Source organism: Rattus norvegicus, chromosome 5 (assembly GCF_036323735.1).
Source record: "Rattus norvegicus strain BN/NHsdMcwi chromosome 5, GRCr8, whole genome shotgun sequence".
NCBI lineage: Eukaryota > Metazoa > Chordata > Mammalia > Rodentia > Muridae > Rattus > Rattus norvegicus.
Genome location: NC_086023.1, coordinates 149,374,191 through 149,398,989, shown reverse-complemented (window position 1 = coordinate 149,398,989; position 24,799 = coordinate 149,374,191). Strand labels below are relative to the sequence as shown.

The following is a 24,799-nucleotide window of genomic DNA, read 5'->3' as shown; positions in this document are numbered from 1 at the left end:
ACCCTGTGCTGAGATGTGGGGAAGGCAGTCCTGGGCAGTGCCAGCGCCGTGCTGCTTGGCCTGCGCTACACTCAAACAAACAAAACGTTTTGGGCAGGAGCTTTTAGAACCATCTGGGCTGCCTTGCTTTTCCTTCCCGCTGTGCGTGGTCTCACTGGGCGTTTTCCTTTGGTTACAGACTGTAAAAGGGGGGATTTCCGAGACCCGGATCGAGAAGAGAATTGTAATCACAGGAGACGCTGATATCGACCATGATCAGGTGGGAATGCGGCGGGCAGTGTGGGCACAGCTGCCTTAGCTCTTAAGGAGGAAAACAGAGCAACTCAGAATATGGAAGCCTAGGGTGGCCGGGCTCTTAGTGGGGTAGACAGGCATGGTGGCTGAGGCAGGAAGTTCTCCTCAGGAGACAGATGCAGAGAAGAGCAGGAGGTGAGTAGGACACCAGGAGACAGAACTCCTCCTGTGTCCTGGATCTGTCTCCAACTTGCTGTGTGACCTTGGGTAGACCACTTTACATCTCATAGTCTCCTCTCTAAAGAAGAGTGGCTTGATCCAGATAATTCCTGGGCCCTTCTGGGTGCTAAAATTCTATGTTTTTATGTTAATTAGGTGCTAATTGTGTGCTACAAGCAATTAGAAAATAATAAGGTCAGAATTAATGTTCCCAGTTCTCTGCTGGGTGCTCTTAGAACAGTGAAGCTGCAGAGAGGGGGCGGAAGAGGCTGTGGGGGGGTAGGCCTGGCAGAGCCTCTGCTGACGGCTGAGAGGAGGAGTAAGCAGGACTCACTCACTGCTGTGGACACTGCTAAAGGTCCCAGAAGCAAGGCTGGAAGCCCAAGTGGGGGCCTCGTGGGCTGTGTGCTGCGCTCACAGGGTCCTTCTTACTAACAGCCACAATCTGTGGTTTGAAGCTTGTGTTATCTGTGCTCACAGCAAGAGCTGTGGGGAGAAGGTATTTAGAGCAAACAGGTCCAAACCCTGCCTCTGCACTTTTGAGTGACTTTGAGCAGCGACTTTGTTCTGTGAAATGGAGATCAGAGTTAGTATGATGATGCTTGATGGCTCAGAGACAGATCAGGGGCCATTGTCTCTTCTAGGAACTGAAGGCCCTGCCTTCAGAGGAAGCCAGGAAGGACTGTTGAGGAAGCAGCTCTGGTGCGGGCTTTCTTAGAAGGAGACAGAGCCTCCAGGGAGAGCGCTTTGACCCAGCCTAGAGCGTGGCTGCTGGGTCAGGGAGGAAGAGCAGGGCCAGCAGAGACAGAGGGGTTTTGTGGAAATCTACATGGCAGAAGCTGTCTCCCTCCAGTCCTGCTGGAGACTGCTCTTAGGAGCCCTCAGCAGACAACTCTAACAGGCTACTTGGATAGTGGTGTCACCTGCTGCTGTGGCTGTCCCTCTGTGCCCTCTAGCTTTTCCAGGGACCTAACAGACTATCTGCCGAAGAAGAGACTTGAATCAAAAGCCCTGTAGCCTGCCCAGCTATGCAGCAACTTGTGTCTCTGTTGCATGCAGCTTCCTTGTTTATAGGGTGGAACCCAGCACATCCCGACTTCCTCTGTTGTGAAGATTAAGCAAATGAATGTGCTTAGACCCCGTAAGGGCCATGTATAGGTCAGCCTGCCTATGTTTCCCTGCCTTCCTTTTTAAAACTTGTGCTTCCTCACCTTCCTAACCAGACAGCCCCGTTCCTGTGTTGAGTGGTTTGTACTCTAGTTTACCACGTGAACAGATCTTCTCTCTCCCAAGGTTGCCTGTTTTCCTGAAGAAAACCTCTGCCCTTGCCTGCCTCTGTGGTCTCTGATTCCTTAGGATAGGCTAGGACAGGACAAGGCACTGGTCCCCTTGGGCTGTGCTGTTGCTGCCCCAGGCTCCCTTCATCAGCCGGGTTGCTCTTTGCCTGACAAGCTTTGCCTCTGGTCACATGCAGGTCCTCGTCCAAGCCATCAAGGAGGCCAAGGAACAGCACCCAGACATGTCAGTGACCAAGGTGGTCGTCCACCAGGAGACCGAGATCTCTGAGGAGTGAGCTCAGGTAGGGGTGTTCTTAGTGTTGCTAGCAGCACTGAGGAGATACCTAAACGTGGGTCTGGAGTCCCCTGCTACCCCTGACTTGCTATTCTGCCCACGGCAACTCTAGGAGCTGTGGGCCAGAACCAAGCAGGTTGGAGAACAGAGCTGAAGAGAGCAGGCCCAGACTTCGGGAAGAATATGTGGGGGGTTGGGAAGTGTGGAGCTCTGGGGGCCAAGCCAGATAGCTGGGATTCGGGATAAATGCTTGCCTAAAGGGATCAGTACAGCTCCCAGTCACCACCAGCAGAGCCTCCTGCTGAGGCTAGAAGCCTACTCCTTTGTGGGGAGGAGTGGGAGGGTGAGGGGGGTGTTCAGACTTATATGCCTTTTCTTTCTTCACCCTAGGGACTGTCCTGCCCATCCCCACCTGTCCCCATCCAAGAGAAACCAGCATGTAATAAAGAAGCCAGCCTGCAGCAGACTTCAGACTCTGAAGACTGCTCCACACCACAAAAAAACCAACTTCATTTTCTATTCAGAATTTATACCAAGAGACTCTTCTAGACGCCACGGATGTTCTCTATATTGTGATACAGAAACTGCCAACTTTTGGCTCTATGAACTGTTTTTAAGACACTTTGATTTTTTACGGGGTGGTCGGTAACCTCTCAACCTAGCCTCTCCTCACTCATTTCCAACACAGACCCTGACAGGATCCACAGACTTCTCCAAGACCCTCCAGAGACCCTGCCAGCAGTTAGAGGACAGAGCCAGCTCAGTGGGACACCCTGCTCCTCCCTCAGCTTCATGCCCTCTGGATGACACAAAAACTTCATACACCAGTGAATGTCAAGCAAGGCAAATGCCCTGGTCACAGACCCCAGAAACGTGACCTCCCATCGCAGGGTGTTTGAGGCACAGCTCTTCTTTTCCCTGAGCGCGTGATGTCACCCCCATCTGTTTGGAGCTTCTTTAAGTCAAAGAGATCACCTGTCTTAGAGCTGATACTGTGACCATTTAATGTGTCTGTGGCCTTCACCTCCCCAGCTGCTCTGTCCCTCACTGGAAAAAGCAGCTTTGTCGAGTGCTTCCCAGGTCCCACCTCAGGAGACCAGAACTCATGGAAAAATTAGGCACTGTTGGCTAAAAGTGCCAATGGAACATTTTTAGTTGTAGTTTGGGGAAGAAAAGTTAATGAGGTTTTAAAAATCAGGTCTTGTCGCTCGGGGAGCCTGCTTCACCCAGGGGAGTGGCACCTTTACCTCAGTCGGATCCAGTAAGGAGGCTTCCAGCCCCAGCCTAGGCCCCTCCCACCTGGCATGGTAAGGGACAGTGGCTCAGGGAAGAGGGTGCGTTCTAGGACCTTTCTGTGGCAGGCCCGAGGATGCCCTCTAGAAGCCAGGGTATTTCCCGTCTCCTGGTGGCCATCCCTGGTCAAGGTGGGTGTGAACCAGCTCTGCTCATCCCCCACTCACTGCCTGAGGAGTCTGCCAGGTTTTGAGAGCTTGATTTCATGGTGGGTTTTGGATTTAGTTCCCGTTCCCTTTCCCTTTTTTAAAAATACTGGTTTTGAAAAGGGAGCCTGATGTCCCCAACTAGTAGTGAGAATTGGGGGACCTTTCCTCCCCCTCAAACAGGGCCTCTGTAATCCTCCAGCTAACTTCCTACAAACATCTGCCTGGAAGATTAGTAGAATCCTGGAATGAACTTCATGAGGGTTGACAGCAGGGCCACTGGCCGCACTGGCTGGGGGCTGAAGGGGAGTGAGCAAAGTCAGAAGCCACAGCAGCCTCCTGGCCGACCGCTCCTCATACAAACGCAGCGATTTGAACTGGTTTTGTGTGCAGTTTTCTTTTAGCTCTCTTGAGACCATTGCCAATGGCAGCTTGCTTTAAGGAGGGAGAGCCCCGGTGGGAGAGGGGCAGGCTCGGGTTCCACTCTCAGAAGTAAACTGCAGTCTAGGACTGAGCCGGAGAAGGCTGGGCTGCAGGGGGTGGGTTAGCATGGACTCTAGCTACCCCCAGGCTCTGAAAAGGAGGAGCAGCAGGAGGAGCCTGCCCATAGCCCTGCGCCATCCCCTCAGGACCTCAGACCTGGTTACCTGAACTCTGCCCCTCTGCTGCTGCCTCTGTCTGGAAATTGGACCAGAGTTCTGATACCCTGCAGCCTCCTCCCACTCCTTTGCTGGCTCTGGCAACATATCCTGGGATATGGTTGTTGTTTGGATTTTCTTTCTTTCTGCAGTTGTGTGAAGAACAGGCTCTGTCCAGGTAGAAGGAGTGAGGGGGGAGGGGAGTCCCATCTCCAGGGTCAGAGACTTGGCAGGACTTTTCCCAAAGTGACTCAGGCACACCACAGTAACAATCCCAACTGCAGTTTTATTTTTACTTCAGAAGTAGATTTCCTTCAAACCACATGAGATCTCTGCCACCCACCCACAAAGCAAGCCCTATATTCCTAAACTGAGGGCTCAAGGAGGCTGACTCCGGGGGCCCTCCCCAAGGCCAGCAGTGTATTCGGGGTCTGGGAGCCCTGGCCCACTTTGAGGAATGGAGCTGGGGCTACAGCCTGGCCAGCACCCTGATGCTCATGGGAAATACCAGCCCTAGGCTGGTTGTTTTTACAAATCTCTCAGATATATTATTTTCATGACAAAAATGAAGGAGCTTTGTAAATTTTTTTAAAATTATGAATCATATCAAGTAGTTGTTTACATTTGACAAAATAGGAACTATGCCGGCGGAGTCCAGCCGAAAAACCCCTCCCTTAGGTGAGATAGGCAGTAACTGGGCCTGCTGTCTGCGCCTTTGTAGTGACAGATGTGGCTGTAGTGTTTAGGTAAGTGTTTGGTCTTGCTTCTTGTATGGCATTTTTCAATAAACTTAAAAAAAAAAAAAAAAGACCCGACTGCGAGGATTGATCCACTTTTAAAGTTCTCTTCTAACTAAAGCGTCTCTTCTAACTAAAGCGTGGGGAAGTTAAACCTGGGGAGGAGAGGGAAGCCACTGCAGAGTAGTAAGCCACCCACTGGCCAAGGTGCAGTGGGAAGGAACTGCTGAGGACTGGAGGGTGCCCTCTGCCAGCTGGGGGAGGCTTTGCAGCACAGCCAGACAAGTGAGACCTGTCTCCAGGGAGGCAGTCTGATCCCAGGGTCAGGACTTTGGCAGTAGTTAGCCCTGCCAGGACAGAGGCCCCTTGGCTGAAGGAAGAACGGACTTGAGATGGTGGCAGTTAGAGGTGCAGTCACTGCCCCAGTCAGCTGCAGTGGGTCTCATTCCCCCTCATTGCCCACCTTCCTCTGGTGGTCCCATTTCCATCACGACTGCCATCTTAGAGGGAGCCTGTCCCAGCCTGGGGACATCCCAACCTACCACTGTTGTTTGCCAAGGTACCCCGTGCGTCTCAGGATGCTCTTGGCCTACTCTGCAGCCCTTCTGGTACCGGTCCTGGGCTAAGGCCACATGGGCTGGAGAAATTCCTGAGGCTGAATCATGCTGGTGTCCACATTAACACATGCCCCTGGAGCTCATTCTGTGCAGCTGGCACTGCTCTACACATGCAGGTCAGGAGCTTTAGTGGCTGCTCCCACAACATCCACCCTAGCCTCGGAAGTGACTGGAGCAGCTATGGGCACTGGACTTCTAGTGTCCCGGTCCCATGGTCCACACTGATAGCCTCACAGCAGGTTAAACCTTGCACCTCAGACACGGGCCCCCAAGTCCCCTCCTAATTTGGCATAGCCCCCCAAACTAAGTCGGTCCAGCCGTGGCCAGCTTCGGTGGGCACAGTCCCGAGCTGCTGGGGCCCCCAGGAGAAGCTCCCCCAGGCCCAGGTCCAGAGACTTGGAGTGCTCGATGCAGGAACCAGAGGGCTGCACCGTGATGATCACATGTCCAGTCTGAGTCCGAGGACCCCAGGGTGGTGGCAGCCCGGGACCCTTCAACGGGTAGCTGTGGAGCAGCGCGGGCAGCCCCGAGCGAGGGTTGGCAGGTTCGGACCGCAGGCTGCGCACCGACGGGACCGGCGACGGGCCCCTCCTCGGGGCCAGGTCCCAAGTCTCGGGTTCCGCGACGGCGCCCGGAGACCCGTGCGCGGGACTGGGCAGCAGTGCGTCCCAGCCGGGGCCGTCGGGCGGCCGCAGCGCCTGCGCCCTCAGCACGCCCCGGCGGAGACGCCGGGTCTCCAGGTCGCGGTTCTCGTAGAGCAACGTGTTGGCACAGATGAACACGAACAGGCCGACGCCCATGATTACCGGCCCCAGCAGCCGCAGGCGCTCGTGCGGCCCGTGCGCGCGGCCGGTCCTCGGGACGTGGGCGTGGGAGGCGCGGCCCGGCCAGTAGCCCGCCACGGCGATGCCCATGCCCACCAGCACCACAAGCGCGCCCAACGCCGCGAACGCCCCCGACGGCGAGCGCAGCCGCAGCCGGGCCCGCACCCGCAGCGGCTCTGGCGGGGAGCGCGGCCGCCGGCGCCGGCCCAGGCGGCGGCCCAGGCGTGAGACGCGGCCCTCGGGGCTCCTGCGCGCGCCGCGGTCTCCGGGGCTCCCGGCCGTCATCGCGCGGTCGTTCGGGCGCTCTGCGGGGAGGAGCAGAGAGGCAAACGCTGACCCGACGGGCCAGGCTCCGGGGGAGGGACGCGCGGGGACGCCTCCGCCGGCCGCTTGGAGATCCCTGGCGGCCACCCCCGGATTTTCCCGGGGCCGCAAGGCAGGGAGCCGCCCCCGCTCGGGTTTTCCGCAGCGGAGCTGGGAGCCAGCGTTGGCCGAGCCGGCGGGCGGTGCGCAGGGAGGGGGCTGCGGGGTTCGGGTGCAGCCGGGGCTGCGGGGCTCCTGCAGCCTGCGCGCGCTCCGCTCGCCCGCTCGCCCGCGCGGGCCCCCCCTGCGATCGCGGCTGGGGTAAGTATCTCCGGAGCTCGACCCCCCCCCCCGCACGTGGCCGCCCCGAAGTAACAGGGGAGGGGATGCTCGGTCCGCCCGGGGCTGCGGGTCTCGCGCGCGCGCGCGCCCTACCTCCCCCCTACTGCGCTTTACATACCGCAGCGAGGGCCGGCGGAGGTGTCTCTGACTCCGGCTTCTCCTTGCTCGCCCCCTCCTTGCAGACTTCTTCAGCCAGCACTGGAGCTGCAGCAGGAGAGACTTGAGCTAGACTCTGGGAAAAACCGCTCTGGTCAAGACCAGCCAGTCAGAGCAGAGGAGGCAGCGGCGGACTTTGTCCAGGATTCTTCTCCACTCCTCCAGAAGAGGCCTCCCCCTCCCCCCCACGGCCGGGCTAGGGCCGGGGCTGGAGGCAGGGGACTGCCAGTGCCGGACGCAAGTCCTCGCCGGACAGACTCTCCTCCTGGATCTCTCGTCGGCCCAGGCAAGTCTGTTCCCAGATTGCGGTGTTTCCGATTCGGGCTCCCGGGGATGAATCATCCCCCTTTCCCGCCGCCTGGCCTCTTTTCCAGCCTCCTCCGCCCGAGGCCTCCGTGGGCCGCGTCCGGGCCAGAGCAGCACCGCCCCGGGGTCGGGGCCGCACGCTGGAGCCGCTCCAGGAGGGCGTGCGCCGTGGTCCGAGCGCCGGGAGGCCACGGACAGTGGGGGTCCGGGCGTCCGGTCTCGGTCCCGGGTATCCGAGAGAGAAGCGGCAGCGGCGCCCGTCCCGGGCCTAGCACGGAGCGACCCCCGCCCGAGGCCCTGCAGGCTCGGCCTGGACCCTTGCACCCCCACCGCGCCCCAGGCGGGCTGCAGAAAGGGCGCGGGGTAGCTGAGCCCCGCCCCGGACCCCGCGACCCGCCTCCGCCCGCGCCCTCGACGAAGAGGCGCCCGGCCGGGCCCCGCCGACGGCCCCGCTCGCTCCGCCGGGCGCGCGGCCAGTTTCCATGATGCGGACGCGGCCCGGGAGCCCCGGCCTGGGATTGATTAGCCCGCGGCCCGTGCTAATGAGAGCCGGCTGCGCTCGCGGCCCTCGCTCCTCTGGCCCCGAGACCCGCATCCCCCGGTCGCAGAGCCTCCCAAGTCGATCTGGAGCAGGCGCCCCTACCGGACCGACGCCTGGCCCTCCTCTTCCCTCTGCTCTCGAGGGCTGACACCGGAGGCATCCGCCTGTGTTAACTCCCTGCTCCGTCCCTGCTCGCTCGCCGGGCCTCTGTGTGGATTCCCTGCCTTCTGGGTGTCCCTCCCACCACGTAGACCACAAGCCCAGGGCACAAGCTTCACTCTCAGCTGCTTGGGCCTCTGGATTGGTCCACGGGCGAGGTCCCCACTCACCACCAGCGCACACTCGGGTCCTCAGGCCCCAACTCCGTTCTTCATCTGGAATCAGCCAGTTTTCCTCTATAGCCACTCTCCTCTCCAGGCCACTCCATCTCTTAGAGTCCCTATAGCCTGGCCGCCACCTGTCCCTGCTAACTGGTCTGTGAACGTCACTGTGTCCACTGTGAATCTGCCCCTCGCTGAAAACCCTCTATGGCTCCCTGGTGCTGTCCGAATGGTTTTCAGAGCCGTTGTGGTTTGAGCATGCTCTTGATCTTCTCACCTGGCCCGTGCAGCTGGAGCTGCCTAGGTCCCCAGCCCCTCTGAGCTCTGGCCCCAGCCAGCTCCATGCCCCCTTTCCACCTCCTGCTTCCGCAGAGCCCTGGGCCCTCGCTTCAGCCCCTGACCAGGTCTTCCCTCCCTGCCCTCTCTGTACACATATGAGCTGAGAATGCTCTCGGGGATTGCCCTGTTTCCGGGGCCCTGGCGGGCTTTGAGGTCTGAGGTGCGAGGCTGGTTCTGACTTGCTCCTTCTGAAGCCTCGTATTCAGGGGAATGTGTGCCCTTAGCTGGCCCTCCGTACGGAGAAACATGTGTGAGGCCGATGACTTCCTCCACTCCCCTCGGACGCTCTACCCAGGGTCCTGGAGGAGGAAGGAAGGAGAGGGGTGGGGAGGAGAGCACGCCTAGGCTCTCTGGCCCAGTTTCCTTATCTTTACAGGAACAAACGCCACCACAGTGTGTTTTCAGAGTTGAAATGACCACACACATGTTGAACACCTGGCGCAAAGTGCTTTCCAACAGCCTGCCTGTCCTCTGACTTGCTTCAGGCATTGGCTTGAGCTGTGACAGGGGTGGTGACCACAAGTCCCTTTCCCAGGTTTAACCCTGGCTCTGGTTCTCGCTGAGAGCTCAACGTCTGACAAGCAGGGAGATGGGAAACCAGGAGGGAGAGGCAGGCCTCACTCCGCACAGGCTTTCCTTCCCGAAGGCCTCCCCTACAGAGCAACCTCCCAGCCTGGAGGGGGTGGGGTGTCGGTTCATCCTGTCTGTGCAGATGTGTGGCTGGCCAGTGGCCTCCATTGGGACAGTGATAATCCCCAGGCAGTCTGGACCTCACGAAATTCTGCCCTGGCCTCTGTGTGACCTAGATGCCTGCTTTCCCCCTTCTGAACTGGGAGGAGCCTGAATGGATCTGGGAGAAACCAGAAATGTGACACCGTCACCCTGAGGCCATCCTGGGGGAGGGTACAAGTCAGTCCTCCCTCTCTCTCTCTCTCTCTCTCTCTCTCTCTCTCTCTCTCTCCTCCCCCTCTCCTCTCCTGTCTGTCTGTCTGTCTGTCTGTCTGTCTGTCTGTCTGTCTCACAGTCTCACACACACACAGACATAGGCAGGCAGAGAGCCCTACCATGTGCAGGGCCTGGCAGTGTGGTCTGTACACCCTGTCCCTAGTGACTTTAACTTCAAGGTGTATCAGCTCAGTCAGCTAAGACTTCAGAGTTGTCCAAAGGACAGATTGTGGCTCTGTCCCACCCTAGTGTAGATCCTAACTGGGAGCGGTTTAGTGAGCCATGTATCACAAGGTGATCCCAGACTCCCCAAACCCAGGCTCTGTCCTGAAGGCTGAGTCCCAGGGACGGGGAGTAACTTGCTCCAGGTTCCCCTGCCAGGACCTGGCAATGCTGAGATCCAGGCCTCTGAACTAGTCCCACCAAGAGCTCAGGTCCTTGGGAGGTAGTGGCTGTCGCCCACTGAATCCATTCCCACTCTGGAAGCTCTACTCCGGGTGATGTCGGGCTCTTCTTAGGCTGCTGACAGGAGAATTAAGGTGGATTCTGTGGTTCTCTGGAGCCTAGAGAGGAGAAGGCAGAACTTGGTGACCCAGGAGCCACTGAGGGAGCAAGGTCCTGTGACAATAGAGCCGTCTCCCTGAGCCGTGCTGGGGTGGAAAGTAAAAAGGCTCCTCTCTCTGGTGTACCCAGTTCTTTGTTCAGTCTGTGAGGTGGGCTTTCACCCACGTCAGTATGGAATCTGCTTCTGTGGGAGGCGTATCCAGCCTGCCTTGGTCACATTTGCCTACTCCTGTACAAAATAAGATGATATTAACCACCTAAAGGACTTTGGGGACTTTCCAGTAGTCCCTCCCACCGTAAAGTGACACACCGAGACCATTCCTTTTCTTTAGCCTCTTCTCTGGGCCCTTGCAAGTACTCCCTGGGGCAACAGCCTGTCCACTTAAAGGCTGTGGAGACAGAAGCTGCCCTGTGGAGGTCCAGCCAGTTCCTGTGAAGACTCGAAGAGGCCTGGGGGAACCCTGCCCAAAAGTGTCTGGAAACCTCAGCTGCAGTCATTTTAGCTCCATCCCACCTCCTAGAAGTTCTAACTAGGCCTTATCGGACATCTTCCCCTGGTCCAGTCAACTCGGAACAGGACAGGGCAAGCCAGGAAGTCCAAAGGAGCAAGGGCTGGGAAGAGTCTCTCAAAACCCTGGGAGCTGCTGATCTGCCAAGGGCTCGGAGCAGGGCTGCTGGCTGGAGACGTGGTCTTCCTCTCCACCACAGCTGTGGCCCTGTGACTGCCATACTCCCCGTTCTCCTGAGTATTTCCAGCAGAAGGGCACAGCGGGAACCACTAAACAAAGCCAAGAGAAAAGTGCCTATGGGGAGATATCTGCCCGCTTGCCTCTCTGCGCAGTAAGGTTGGAAGAGAACATCTTTGTGTACAGGATGAGCCCTGGAGAGGAGCAGGGTGGCGGGTCACCCACCCACCCTGGCGTAGTAGCGCCTACTTGCTGTGAGCTTAGGTGTTTGTGCTTGGGCTGGAAAAATCAAGGTAGAGCCCTTAGCTGATGGGGTGACTGGGGAGACTGCAGGCTTGTCGCTCCACCATCCCTAGGCGGTGGCACCTGGCCTGCCCTTGTGGTTAAAGATGCTTGCTCTCGGGGCTGGAGAGATGGCTCAGCGGTTAAGAGCACTGACTGCTCTTCCAGAGGTCCTGAGTTCAATTCCCAGCAACCACATGGTGGCTCACAACCATCTGTAATGGGATCTGATGCCCTCTTCTGGTGTGTCTGAGGACAGCTACAGTGTACTCATATAAATACATCTTTGGAAAAAACCAAACAAACCCTTAAAAATAAAAAAAAATTAAGAAAAAAAAAAGATGCTTGCTCGCTCTCTCGTGTTTCCCCCGAACCTGACTCCAGAGAATGGGCAGAGGAGTTGGGGACCCCAGAGCACAGCCAGGATTTCGGGGGAAGCTGGGAAATGGGGTCTATGAGACAACTAGGAGTCCACCACAGATACCACAGGAATGTGGCAACTCCTTTTGGTGACAAACCACACTGCCAATGAGGCAGTGGGCTCTGTGCTCCCAGCCTAGGGACAAGTAGACAATGTGTGGCGCGCCCCCTGGCGGCTGGGCCGCAGCCATGCCCGAGTGGTGCCGCGGCCCTCGCTGGTGCCCACGTGTCCTCAGGAACGCGGGCTCTCGGGCCTCAAGTGTGAACTCCCTGCAAACCACCCAGAGAGGTCAGAGCAGATACCCGCCCCAGTCCCTGCTACGTGCAACTTAAGTCGGGCTGTGTAGTGCTCTTAGCGACTAGGGAGCGCTGCAGCACTCGCACCCCGAGGTCCTCTCGGTTTAGGGGTGCAAAATCACTCCTAAGGACAGACCTACGCTCCATTCTGTACTGTGTGGGTCCCTGCACACTTTCTGCCCTGGTCGGCTTGCGTGGATGCAGCCCTAGCTTGGGCCCGGAGAGGCGTGCCCCTTCCTCAGACAGAATACCCCTCCTCTTGAGGTTTGTGGTGACGCTCACGGCACAGGGGGGCAGAGACCCATTCACAAGTCCCCCCTCATCTTTGCGCAGCAAGCTTCCTGGTGAACCTTTGCGTTCACAGCCACGCCATTCCTCTGACAGGGCAGGGCTGCGGGCCGCAGTGAGGGCCCCCACAGCTGTCAAGACCCTCAGTCGTGAGATTATACTTGGGTGGCCTCCAGGGTGGGACGCGGTGGGAAAGGATCCCTCTGCTCAGCTCCAAGCCAGATCCTGCAGGTGACAGGGCTAAAGGAGGTGGGGGAGGTTTCAGTGTCTGGACCTCAAGTCTGTGAGCATCCAGAGACCTCTCTGCATAGAGCTTGCAGACAATCATGGCCCAGAGCATTTAAGTAACTTACGAGGGCCATCCAAGCACAGGGGCGGCAGCAGTCTCAAGTCCTTCCTGGGAAAATGCAGTCAGCACACCACCTACCCAGGGCCTCACCCCTGCACTGCACCCAGCGTTTAGGGATCTCATCGATGTCCTCTCTCCACCATACTCCCTGATACAGAACCATAAGGGAAAGGAGATAATGTTCCCCGGAGGTCTAAATCCTAGAAACCTTAGAGCTTCACCTGGATGGTTCAAAACTCCCCTACCTATCTATGTTTCCGCATTATCGGCTACGGCCCTAATTCCTGGTTTGGAACAATCACCCATGATGCCCCAGGAGGGTCCCCCCTCCCGCCCCGTTTAAACATCTTCAGTGATTCCTCTCTTGACCAGAGATGCTGGAGGGCCGAAGATGAATGAACCCAGCGAAAGTTGCACGGTCAAATTGGATGGTAGGTGCCTGGCTCGCCCCCACCTCACGCTACCTTTCCCCACCCACCCCTGTAGCTAGCGAAGCCTGCGCAGCGGATTGTGAGGGAGGGAATTTGCTGCGCTCGGCTGCGGCTGCGGAATGGTGCCTGGATTTACGAGCCGGCCGCGTGGTGGGGCTTGGCTGGCCTCCCTCCCCAAGTCGGTTATAAATAACGGCAGTGTAAAGGCTTTGTACCGGGCACTTTTCTTTGCCCTCTCGGGATTAATGTCCGGAGGGGACGACTGCCCAGCTTCTGCCACATCTGATCTTTCTCTTGCCTCCGGGGTGGTTCGCAGTTCCCCAAGCAGCAGTTTGCAATCCGGTCTGCAGCCCTGGTCCATAACTGGTACCAGGCACAAGGCACGCAGTACCATGGTTGTGATTTGCGTTTCTTTAGGAGCAGCCCAGAGTTCGTAGGTGGACTAGAAGCACCAGGGTGGCCTAGGAATTGAGGATTAAAGATGAATGTGTTCTCTTATTAAAGAAAAGAACTGATTCTAATGGGGTCCCCTGAAGTTCTCACTTGCCCTGGGAGGTTCCTTTCTCGCGATCCCCCTACCCCCAAGGTATACAGAACCTCACCTTCCTGCTCTTTAAGCCACGAGGCAAAGCCCTGGACACACCGGTCAGGCAGAGAAAGGCCAGGCCCTTTCAAGTGTCAGCTCCACTCTCGAGCCCCAATGCACAAATCCTGGTACTACTAAGTTGTCTTGTTTTTTAAGACAGCTTAGCTCTGATTCCCTACCTGTAGAGCCTGGGGTGCTCTGGTTTCTGTGTGGCTTTCAGTTTGGGCGAACATCCTGGTCAGAGGCTTCCTGACCCAGCGGTTCTCCATCCCCTCCCAGAACCTCAGGGTTTGCAGAAGCAAAGTTGGTGACTCCCAGTAACAGCCCTGCAGTCCCCAGGGTTACCCTTCTTGGAGGATGCCAGGGCTCACCTTTTATGCTCCTCTCATGGCCTGAGTGCTCACCTTCCTCCTGGCCCTCATGAATGCCTTCAATCTTGCCCACCTTCCAAGGGGCTGTCTAGCTGCCATGCTGGAGAGAAAGGAAGTCCTAGAGGCTGCAGTTGACACTGAGCAGTAGATTTGCCTGGTCTGCATTAAGCTCTAGGTTGGGCAGTTCTGTCAGTCAGTCTGTCTCTCTGTCTCTGTCTCTGTCTCTGTCTCTCTGTCTCTGTCTCTGTCTCTGTCTCTCTCTGTCTCTCTCTCTCTCTCTCTCTCTCTCTCTCTCTCTCTCTCTCACACACACACACACACACACACACACAGTGCCACAGAACCTCCTCTCACTTAAAACTCAGCTTCGTTGGAGAGAGACAGAGCACCCCCATAGAGGCTCAGGACAGTCTGTAACTCCTGTTCCAAGGGACTCGACACCCTCTTCTGATTTCTTTGGACACCAGGCACATGTAGAAGTAAAATCTTTTTTAAAAATCTACTTCATCGGGCTATCGATGCCCTTTGTCACTGCCTCCGATGATCGTAACGGATCGGTTCTTTTCTGGGCGTGTCATGTGTACATTTCCTTATTTAATTTCTTTCTTTCTCCTTTCCTTTCCTGGGCCCTCAGTGTGGTGTAGAGGCTGCGGCTGACTAACCACACACGCTGCCAGCCCTGCTCAGTAAATATTTTAGGCTTTGAGAACTTTCCAGCCTAGCTCTGTTGCCTCACACAAGCTCTAAGCAGACGGGCGTGGCTGGGCCCAGAGTGGACCAAGGTGACTTGGTAGGACTTTTACTTTTACCTCCAAGCATTGGAAACTGCAGAAGCACCTCTGAGCTCACAGGCCACACATCCGTGGGGAAGCAGGCTCCTTCCGCCATGGGTTATGGTCGACCCCTAATCTCAGACTACAGAGTGCTAAAGTGGGTAGACTGTCCCTTTCCCTGGGCTGTGACAAAATGCCCACAGAAGCAACTCACGGGAGGCTTGCTTTAGCCGAGATTTAAGGATGTGGTCTCTCACGGGGAGTGTGAGGCAGCTGGCTATACTGTGTCAGACGGGAAGCCTGGAGAGATGAACGCTGGGGCTGGCTCAGCCTTCCCTGTTTCCTCCATTCCTAGACCCCCAGTGGGGCTCTTCTCTCTCCAGGAACTTTTCTGAGAACACCTCATCCTCTCACACATCCAAAGGTGTATGTCTATGAGATCGTCAATCTAGGTGACAAGACATGGTGGCTCACAAGGTAACGGGCTCTGATGCCCTCTTCTGGTGAGTCTGAAGACCGCTACAGTGTACTCACATACATAAAATAAATAAATCTTTTTTAAAAAAGGGGTTGCCATGGGTCACCTGGCTTATATAGTGAATACCAGGGCAGCCTGGGCTACAGAATGTAAAACTGTCTTTAAATAAATAAGTGAGTAAATAAATAGTTTTGAAAGCCAGGCTCGTGGAATACTTTGATCCAAGCACTCAAGAGGTAGGGCAGGTGGGTCTCTGTGGGTTCCAGGCCAGCCAGAGCCACTTAGTGAGACCCCATCTCAAAACGAAACAGTTCTGAGGCTAGGAGAGGGAACGCTTCCTGGCACAGCTGGTTTGTGCCTGGCACAGCCTGGCTGTGAGGTTATCTACCGCCAATATCTGAGGAGACCCCCTAAGTAGCTCACTTCTGTTCCTAGTTGGAGCCGACCACGGTTGCCCAGCAGTGTCCCCTGAACCAAACGACTGCCCTCTTGGGACATTCAGCTATGCCCCCTTGCAAACAGTCAACCATCCCAGGTATGCTGTGCTCGTTGAGGGCCCTCACAGCTGCTGGGTAAAGACTTTCCAGGTCTTGCCTGTTGGAGAGAAGCACCACACTCCTGTGAGTAGCGCCCTTTTAATGAAGCTCAACAAAGTCCCTGGCTCAGTCAGCTTCGGTGGAGTCACGCCTCGGTTTGTCTCGGGGACCTTGGGAGAAGGGTACGCATTGCTTATCTCCCTGGGGAAGAGATTTTAATAGTACTTGGCCTAGTCCTTAGGATAGGAGAAACCGAGGACAAATTTGGGAAGAGCAATGGTGTCTTACCTGATATGGGGAATGTGACCCATGAGGTTGAGTGGGGGAGTGGAGAGAGAGGAGGAAGAGGGGGCAGGCAGATGCAGTGTTTGCAGAGGCCGTTTTGCCCCGGTGATTTGTCCCTACAGGGTTTGTGGGAATAGTGGTGAGGGCATGGGTAGTTTTCTTCTAGGGGGAATGGAGTGGCTCCCCTGCCTGACGGGTGGGGCCTCCGCCAGAAGTACAGAGTTTTTTGTTTTTTTTTTTTTTTTAAGATTTATTTATTTATTATATATAAGTACACTGTAGCTGTTCAGACACACCAGAAGAGGGCATCAGATCTCATTACAGATGGTTGTAAGCCACCATGTGGTTGCTGGGATTTGAACTCAGGACCTTTGGAAGAGCAGTCAGTGCTCTTAACCGCTGAGCCATCTCTTCAGCCCTACAGAGTTGTTTTTAAGCAACAGAAGGTGGCGAGCAGTTCTCAGAGGCCCTGGGAGCCTGGGAATCCTGTAGCAGGAGTGAAGTGTCAGCAAGCGTCTGCAGGGGGAGCTTGGACAGGGCTGTGGGTAACCGGAGAGCTGTGGAGGGGCAGCCTGAAGGGAGAGCCCAGGAGTTAAGGAACTCAGCCAGAAAGGAGCGTGAGGCTGGCTTAGTGGCTTGGTACACTGCTCCACTTAGCTGTTAAATCGGATGAGAGAGAAGGGAAAATGCAGACGCTGGCCTGCTGTGGGGCCAAAAGGTGAAGAAGGTCCAGGTAGCATAAACCTCACCTCTTGAGTGTTTTATTTATTTGGAGACTCAGTTAAGAGACATGTGCACACGCCTGAAGAAGCAAGCCGGGATTGGGGGAGGCAGTTCTCCAAGGCTGCAAAACCCAGTGTTGATGTGGAACTCTGAGATTTATGGTTGGGCCATACCAAGGTGACTGGTGACGGGCAACAGCCTGCTCCTGTAACTGGGAGAGCCCTCGGAAGGTAACACGAGGGTAACACGGGTGCTCCCAGAGGTCATACGGAGGTTAATTGGGAATCTTAGTGCTGGGAGTGGGTTATCCCCCTAGGAGTTGTTGGCTACAGAAGCCCTAGAGGCCACTAGGAGACAAAGGCCATGGCCACAGTGTCTGACTGCATTGGGAGCTGATGGTGAGACCCCGTTGTTGAGGGGAGCTTGGCTGAGGGACTTGGTGGAGTAAATCTAGAATGGGCTCAAAGTGTCTCCTATGGTGCCAGAGGTTGCCAAACTGTGCTGGGGAAGAATTAAGGCCGAAGGACTATCCAGCTGTGGGGCCTGCATTCCTCACAGCAGAAGTGGTTATCCGTGGAAGCAGCCTTTTGAGTGGACCAAAGGGCTCCCTCCACAGGAGGTGAATTACACCTGGCTCAGGGAAATTAGTCACAGGTTCCACTGGAGGAGCAATTGCTCTCGCCTGGGTAAATGACGCACCAGCTAAAGTGCTTCTCACATGCATGTTTATATAGGTTTATTACCCATGCCCCCGGGACATTTCTCCATGTTTCTGTCCACTTCCTCCTTTGTGTTTTGTAATAAAAGGGGGGGGGGGAACCTCAACCCAAGCTTGCCACAGCCCTGTGCTGGAGACAGGCATGGAAGGACATGAAGGTTAACTCTGTCATCCCTCCAAGGCTCAGGGACCCTTGTGGAAGGTGGAGTATGTGGGGAGGGCTGTGAGGGTTGTCCTCTGAGACAGGCAACTGCCCTCCCGGAGCTCTCTGTGCTGTACCTCCTGCTCCCTGGGCTTGTTGACCATTTCCTCTCAGAAGGGTGGGGAAGATGGCGCTTTTCCCACCTGTGCCCCAGTTCCCAAAAATGACTCAGGATTATTATTTCTGCATAAATAGGCCATAAGCGAGGCCGGGCTCCCTCAGCCTGAGTAACTCATGATCCTATTTACACCGCACGGCTGCTGATCCCTCGCAGTTCCACGTTTCAGACTTCCTCGGCCTCCAGTCAGGGAACCGTCCCATACTTGCCTTATTTCCCAGAGTTCCCTTTTCTCTCCCGACCCCTTCCCGCATCAGCTTCTTGTCCGTCAGACTTTAATTTTCAGGTGATGCTACCACCTACGATTCTGTCCTAACTGTAAGGGTCTAAGGAAGGAGCTAGAATACAAGGAAGGCCAGGAAGACCGGGGGAGGGGACGCTCCATCCATGTCCGTTCTACCAGGGAGCCCTCATGCCTGCTAGGCAAAGGCTTTCCAAGGGCCGCCTGCTGGGGGAGGGGCACCACATCCTGTGGGTAACCACTCTCTTAACCGCCAATAAACACTTTGGCTCCTCAGAGTGAACTCTGGCAGAGTCATGCCTGGGTTCGTCACTGGGACTTTAGGAGGGGAGGGGTAGAAACTGTTTCTCCCTGTGAAGGACTTTTAGCAGGAACCACCATGCTGTCTGTTTGCCGCATACTAACTTGGATCGCCTAGGAACACTGCTGGGCTGGTGGCCTTCCATGACCAGCAGTACTCCTCCCCCCACAGCAGGGTCTTACGTGACCTGGGTAGCCTCTAACTTGATACTCTTTAGGCGGACAAGGAAAACATTTAGCTCTAGATATTCAAGGTGTCCCTATCCCACTCCCCAAGTGCTCCGACCATCAGGCCTCACTCCCTGTTTTTTTTTTTTTTTGTTGTTGTTGTTTTGTTTTTTGTTTTGTTTTGTTTTGTTTTGTCTCTTTTGAGCCGCTTTTAATACAAGCTAGCATCATCTGGGAAGAAGAAACCTCCTCCCCCCCCCCCCCCCCCGGAGCTGGGGACCGAACCCAGGGCCTTGCGCTCGCTAGGCAAGCGCTCTACCGCTGAGCTAAATCCCCAACCCCAAGAAGAAACCTCAATTGAGAAAATTATCCCATTAGATTAGCCTGTAGGCAAGTCCATGGGGGCATTTTCTTTCATTAATGTGAATGTGGGAAAGCATTTACTTGTCTGTGTGGGCATGTATGGGAGGGAGCGTGTTCTTTTTCTCCACCACGTAGGCCCTGGGACTTGAACTCCAGGCAGCAGGTTCCACTGACCATCTGACTGGCCTCTCATCCCCGTTTGTAACCACTGAGCTTCATCACCTCATATTTCTGGGGTTGAGGGCTGATCAGGCAACACCTGTCTTCACACACGCCCAGCTGATACATTTGTGACTTTCTCTTCCATGACCATGTCAACGGGGAAGAGAACATTGCCAGCCCTTAGGGTGTAGAGTGTAACGTTCTGTAACACCCTGCAACATCTGTCAACCCAGAGCCTCCACTCTCCCTTTCCTAAAGGGTCTGAGTGCTATGTCTGCACTTCAGTCCCTCTGGGGCCCTTCAGAGTAACTACGTTTCTCTTTAAAGCAATGGCGACATTTTCTGAAATGTTTGCAGCCTGCCGAGAATGAGAATGGTCTTCCTTCTCACAATGCAGTGAGGGAGGGGCGTGAAGAGACCCTTAGCAGTTAAGAGAACATGGGCTCTTGCACTCAGATAATGCCCCTCAGATTTAGACTGGAAGAAAAGCCTCTGCTCCTACGATCTCTGACGGATCTAGGATTATTCCCTTTTAAGAAAAACAACTTGGGCTGGAGAGATGGCTCAGTGGTTAAGAGCACTGACTGCTCTTTCAGGGGTCCTGAGTTCAAATCCCAGCAACCAAATGGTAGCTCACAACTATCTGTAATGAGATCTGATGCCCTCTTCTGGTGTGTCTGAAGACAGCTACAGTGTACTTTAAATAAATAAATCTTTAAAAAAGAGAAAAAGAAAACCAACTTAGGGCTGGGGCCATGGCCCAGCAGTTAAGAGAAGCCTGGGTTCAATTCCCAGCAACCACATGGTGGTCACAACCATCTGTAACTTCAGTCCGGGGATCTCATGCCCTCTTCTGGCCTCTGTGGGCACTGCACACACAGACATATGTGCAATCACTAATAAACATAAAAATCTCAAAAACGATTTTTTAGAAAAAATATCTTGAGTCTCATGTATCCCAGGTTAACATCAAGCTTTCTGTGTGACTAGGGATAAGCCTGAAATCTGATGTTTCCCCCATCCCAGGACTGGGACTACAGGGATGTGCTATCATGCTAGGCTTTTGAAGTGCTGGGGACTGAACCCAGGGTTTTGTGCACTCTTAAGGCCACACCCCCACCCTGAGTTTAAGCATCTGACTGGATAGGGCTTTTGTTCAGCTGTCCACACAATTGGGTGTCACATTTCAGGAAGGTACTTGACTCAAGTTGTTGAATAGTGGGTACCTACTGGAACAACTTAGTTATTCAGGAAAAGTTGTGTTTTGGTCCAGTTTATCCAGGAATCAGGTTTGAACTACTTCCCCACTCCCAAGTCCCGACTGTCCTTTCAGCTGTCAATTCTGACATTATGGTGTACGTACTTGCTCTCATTATCCTGGTTAGTTTATCAAATTTATTGATCTAGAGAGAGAGAGAGAGCGAGAGAGAGAGAGAGAGAGAGAGAGAGAGAGAGAGAGAGAGAGAAAAGAAACAAAAGTCATGGGGTGGTGGCCCTGCACGTTTTTTGTTTTTTTTTTTAATCGTGTCAAGCCAGGAGAGGAAGAGAGGAAGAGAGAGAGAGAGAGAGAGAGAGAGAGAGAGAGAGAGAGAGGAAGAAGGAGAGAGGAAGAGCGAAAGAGAGAGTGAGAGGAGGAGAGGAGGAATTTTTTTTTTTAATCCTAGCATTTAAGAGACAAGACCATCTCCAGGAGTTTGAGGCCAGCTTAGTCTACACAGTACCGGGACAGCTAGGATTACATACACTGAGAAATCCTGTCTTGAAAAAAACAAACCAAACCCATCTTTTGGTTTTCAGCTTCATTTATAGCCTTGTATTTTTATTATATTTTTGGTGCTTGCTTTGGGTTCAATCCCCATTCCAAGTTTTCTAAAGCAGAGGTGCTCACCCTATTTTTTTTTCTTTTTTCATTTTGGGAGGAGTTTCAAGACAGGGTTTCTCTGTGTAGCACTGGTTGTCCTAGAACTTACTCTGTAAACCAGCCTGGCCTTGAACTCAGGGACCCACCTGCTTCTACCTCTTGAGTGCTGGGATTAAAGGTGGGCTCCACCACTGCCCTGTTCTTGTCTTACACTGATTCAATACTATAAAAGTTCGCCTAGGGACTACTTCAGCTAGGTGTCACCTATTCCAGTAAGTTGTAGTTTCATTTGCCTGAAGAACTTGTGGGAACAGTCTCTGTTGGGATCACAGCAGGCTCTACAATGCCCAGTGTTCTATGCAGTGCTGGGGTCCGAGTCAGGACTTCGTGCAAGCAAGTGGAAATGCACCACCCCCTGAGCTACACTCCCAGCCCCTTCACTCAAGGTCCCTCTGGACCTGGTTGCTCATTTCTAGAATTTGAGCTGCCCTGGGGGGCGGGGGCACACATCCTGGAGGTCAAAGGACAGTGTGCAGTAATCTGTTCTCTCTCTTCACCACGTGATTGAGATCCAAGGATTGAGCTCAGGACTGTCTGGCTTTTACTCACTGGCTGGCCTCTTCAAGGATTTGCCTTCATGTATGTCTCCGCATCACTTGTGTGTCTGGTGCCCGTGAAGGTCAAAATTGGGCATCAGATCTCCTGGAACCAGAGTTACAATGGTCGTGAGCCACCATGTGGGTGCTGCGAATTGAACCCGGTCCTCTACCAGAGCAACTCATGTTCTTTTTTTTTTTTTTTGGTTCTTTTTTTTCGGAGCTGGGGACCGAACCCAGGGCCTTGCGCTTCCTAGGCAAGCGCTCTACCACTGAGCTAAATCCCCAACCCCGCAACTCATGTTCTTAACTGCTGAGCGGTCAGACTCTCCAGCAACCTTTCATGACTTCTACTAATGTTTTAAGGTCTATTTTATAGTCCATGTTTATAAATATCCCATTAAGTTGGGAGAATTCTTTTTTAAAATTTTATTTTTGGAGCTGGAGAGATGGCTCAGCGGTTAAGAACACTGACTGCTCTTCCAGAGGTCCTGAGTTCAAATCCCAGCAACCACATGGTGGCTCACAACCATCTGTAATGGGATCTGATGCCCTCTTCTGGTGTGTCTGAAGACAGTGACAATGTACTCATATACACAAAATAAATAAATCTTAAAAAAAATTATTTTTGTGTGAGGGTGTTTTTCTGGGACACACGTATGAATGCCAGTGGTTCTCAACCTTAATCCTGCCACCCTTTAACAGTTCCTCAGGCTGAGGTGATCCCCGACCATAATTTTTTTTCTACTTCACGACTTAAGTATTGCTAGTTATGTACCGTAATGTGAATTTGTTTTCTGATGGTCCTTAGCCACTCCTAAAGGGTTCGAGACCCACAGGTTGAGAGCTGCTAATGTGAAAGTGTGCAGAGGCCGGAAGAGGGGTTGGCGCTCCTGGAATTAAACTTTATTCAGATCTGCTTGTCTCCCAGTCCCAGTGCGAGGATTAAAGGGCTGCATCATGATGTCCGCCCCCAGCTTGCCAACTCACACTCCCATGGTGTACCTCCCCCTATCCCCACATTCCGTGTTTTAATTATGTCCATATCACAGTCAAGTGGACAAGCCCAGGGCCCACAGATGAATGCTAGGCAGATCCTCCACCGCCAAGCACACCCTGGCTTCTGCGGTCCACTGAGCCAAGGATTTGAGTTTTGCCTTTTGAACCCACCCTGACCACCTCACGCCATGGGGCCCAGTGTTGGAACAGTGTCAGCCAGTGCTGTTTGTTGGCCATGGTCTGTTTCTATTTTGTCTTCCGTTCACCCACCTCCTCCCACCCTCATGGGGTAGGGGGAGCAGAGGCCAGGCATGAAAGCGCACGTGTGAGCCCAGCACCAACAGCGCAGACTGCGGAGATTCTGCTTCTTGGAAATCCTCTGTTGCACATTTGGGGGTGGGGGAGGCATGAATGTGACTTTCACCACTGAGATGAAAACAAGCCTTTGTTGCCATTGTGGGGTGACCTGGGCTTGGCCAGGTTGGACCTCTGGGCAGGATCTTTTGAATTAAAGCAATTAAAATCTCCACAGCAGGGGCTGAGAGGTGGCTCAGTCGTGGGCTAAGGCACCTGCTACCAGCGGTAAGACCTAGGTTCAGTCCGTGCGCCTCAACATGGAGAAGGGACTTCCTGAGAACAGATACCAGGGCATACACAATTCTAAATTGTAAATGTATTCGAATATGCACAGCAGGGTGAGTCCTGTTGTACTCTCCCTTTTTTAAGACTCGGTCTCGGGGTTGGGGATTTAGCTCAGTGGTAGAGCACTTGCCTAGCGAGCGCAAGGCCCTGGGTTCAGTCCCCAGCTCCGAAAAAAAGAAAAAAGAAGAGAAAAAGAAAAAAAGAAAAGAAAAAAAAAGAAAAAAGACAAACAAGAAAAAAGAAAAAAAGAAAAAGAAAAAAAAGGAAAAGAAAAAGAAAAAAAAAAAGACACGGTCTCAGACCTGCCTGCCTTTTCCTCTAAAGTGGGGGGGATTACAGGTGTGAGCCATCTTACCCAGTGATTAATAACTCAGGAAAAAAGCAGAGTGCAGGAGTGTGCATGCAGTTTGGTGCAGGGGACCAGAGGACAGCTCTTGGGAGCAGGCTCTTGCCTGCCACCTTGTGGCAACCTGCGGATTGAACGAAGACGCACACTGCATCTTGCTAGCCCCAGGTCTTTCAAAAGCACATTCAGCCCTAAGGCAGCCCTGCCTGACTCCCACTGGGACTGACTTCCAACTGTTACTCACTGGTGTGAGGCACATCTTCATGTAACTATCAGATGAGGGTTTGACAAGAGAACCAGAGGAGCTCCACAGCCTTCACTTGCTGTGTGCGTCTCGCTGGCTGAAGCACCCCACCTCTAGGCTTTCATCTTTAGCTAATGATAGCCACATGCACGCCCACCACGCAGTACCAGGGCTGGAGATCAGGCCTTCCTCTTTCAGGCACTGGAGAGAGTGGGCAGGGCGGGCGGGCAGTGCAGGCCCTACTGCACCTCAGCCTTCCCTTATCTGATCTTGGTCAACCTGTGTAGGACACTCCAGGAAGGGGAGGCGGTTTTTACCTGACAGTCAGTGATGGCCAAAGAGGGTGTCCAGTCTCCACAATGGCCGAACAGCAGCCTTGGGATCTCGGACAAGAGGACCAGTCTTTCCTAACCCCCAATGTGACCCCAATACCAGAGAGGCGGCACAGCATGCTGCATGCAGCTTCCTCAGCTGAACACAGGTCCTGAGACACCAGACAGCAAGGCTAATGATGCCCAGGCGTCTGTCTTCCACTGCAGACAGAAGAGACACCTCACACCTTCCTTGGGTCTCTTTATTCAGAGCTTCATGTTATGAGACTGTCAGCAAAACCCACCACCAGGGCCCTGGGCACATACAGAATTTTTATATGGTTGCACCTAAAGATCAGTGGTTAGAATCCATGTTTAAGTGAGAACTTCCCCATGCCCACCAGAGCTTACTGTAGAAACAGAATTGTTTAAAAGCCGAACAGGAACAAAAGCTTGTAAGGTGGAAAAGTTCTGAGTTAAATATAGATAATTTTTTTTTTTTTTTTTACAAATTTAGGGGCAAGAGATAGCTCAGTGGCTAAAAAGACCGGATGCTCTTCCTGAGGACCTGGATTCAGCACCCAGCATCACCTGTAACTCCAGTTCCACGGAGTTCTGGCCTCTGCAGGCACTAGGCACACATATGGTGCACGTGCGCGCGCACACACACACACACACACACACACACACACACACACACGTCAAACACTCATACAAAAAAACAAAATGGAAATTTAAATTTCCACGTTCCCAGTCCCCATTCTTACAGGGTAAACCGAGACACCTGTACGATATTCTGAAGTGGATTCCTTACCTTGTCATGATGGCACAATGAGCCCAGGTAAAGGGAAGTTAAGTTCAAGGGAGCCTGGGAGGTCTTTAGTTTGGCTGCCTCGATGGGCTTTCCCGATCCAATCTGAGCCAACT

At 54.1% G+C, this 24,799-nt stretch overlaps 2 protein-coding genes across 48 annotated transcripts in view; one reads left to right on the top strand and one right to left on the bottom strand.

The window, feature by feature from the left end:
* The window catches only part of Epb41 (erythrocyte membrane protein band 4.1), a 154,099-nt gene extending 149,189 nt beyond the window's left edge, over positions 1–4,910 (top strand). For 46 of the 47 annotated variants that reach the window (XM_063287563.1, XM_063287556.1, XM_063287555.1 and 43 more), the window contains 3 exons: positions 179–259; positions 1,928–2,032; positions 2,416–4,910. In XM_063287563.1, coding sequence (XP_063143633.1) covers positions 179–259; positions 1,928–2,026 — 180 coding nt within the window. In that variant the 3' untranslated portion in view covers positions 2,027–2,032; positions 2,416–4,910. The remainder of the gene's footprint in view (positions 1–178; positions 260–1,927; positions 2,033–2,415) is intronic. The other variant, NM_001399558.1, reaches the window with a different exon arrangement.
* Tmem200b (transmembrane protein 200B) lies at positions 4,369–7,125 on the bottom strand. Its single transcript, NM_001399317.1, has 2 exons — positions 7,044–7,125; positions 4,369–6,585 (listed from the first exon to the last, which is right to left on the bottom strand). Exon 2 carries the CDS (start codon positions 6,563–6,565, stop codon positions 5,711–5,713), a length of 855 nt encoding a protein of 284 aa, NP_001386246.1. The 5' UTR covers positions 6,566–6,585; positions 7,044–7,125; the 3' UTR covers positions 4,369–5,710.
* Positions 7,126–24,799: the final 17,674 nt, after the last annotated feature.

What these genes read in the sequence shown, in the direction of transcription:
- Tmem200b (NM_001399317.1), bottom strand. Translation starts at nt 6,565, where the DNA reads ATGACGGCCGGGAGCCCCGGAGACCGCGGCGCGCGCAGGAGCCCCGAG.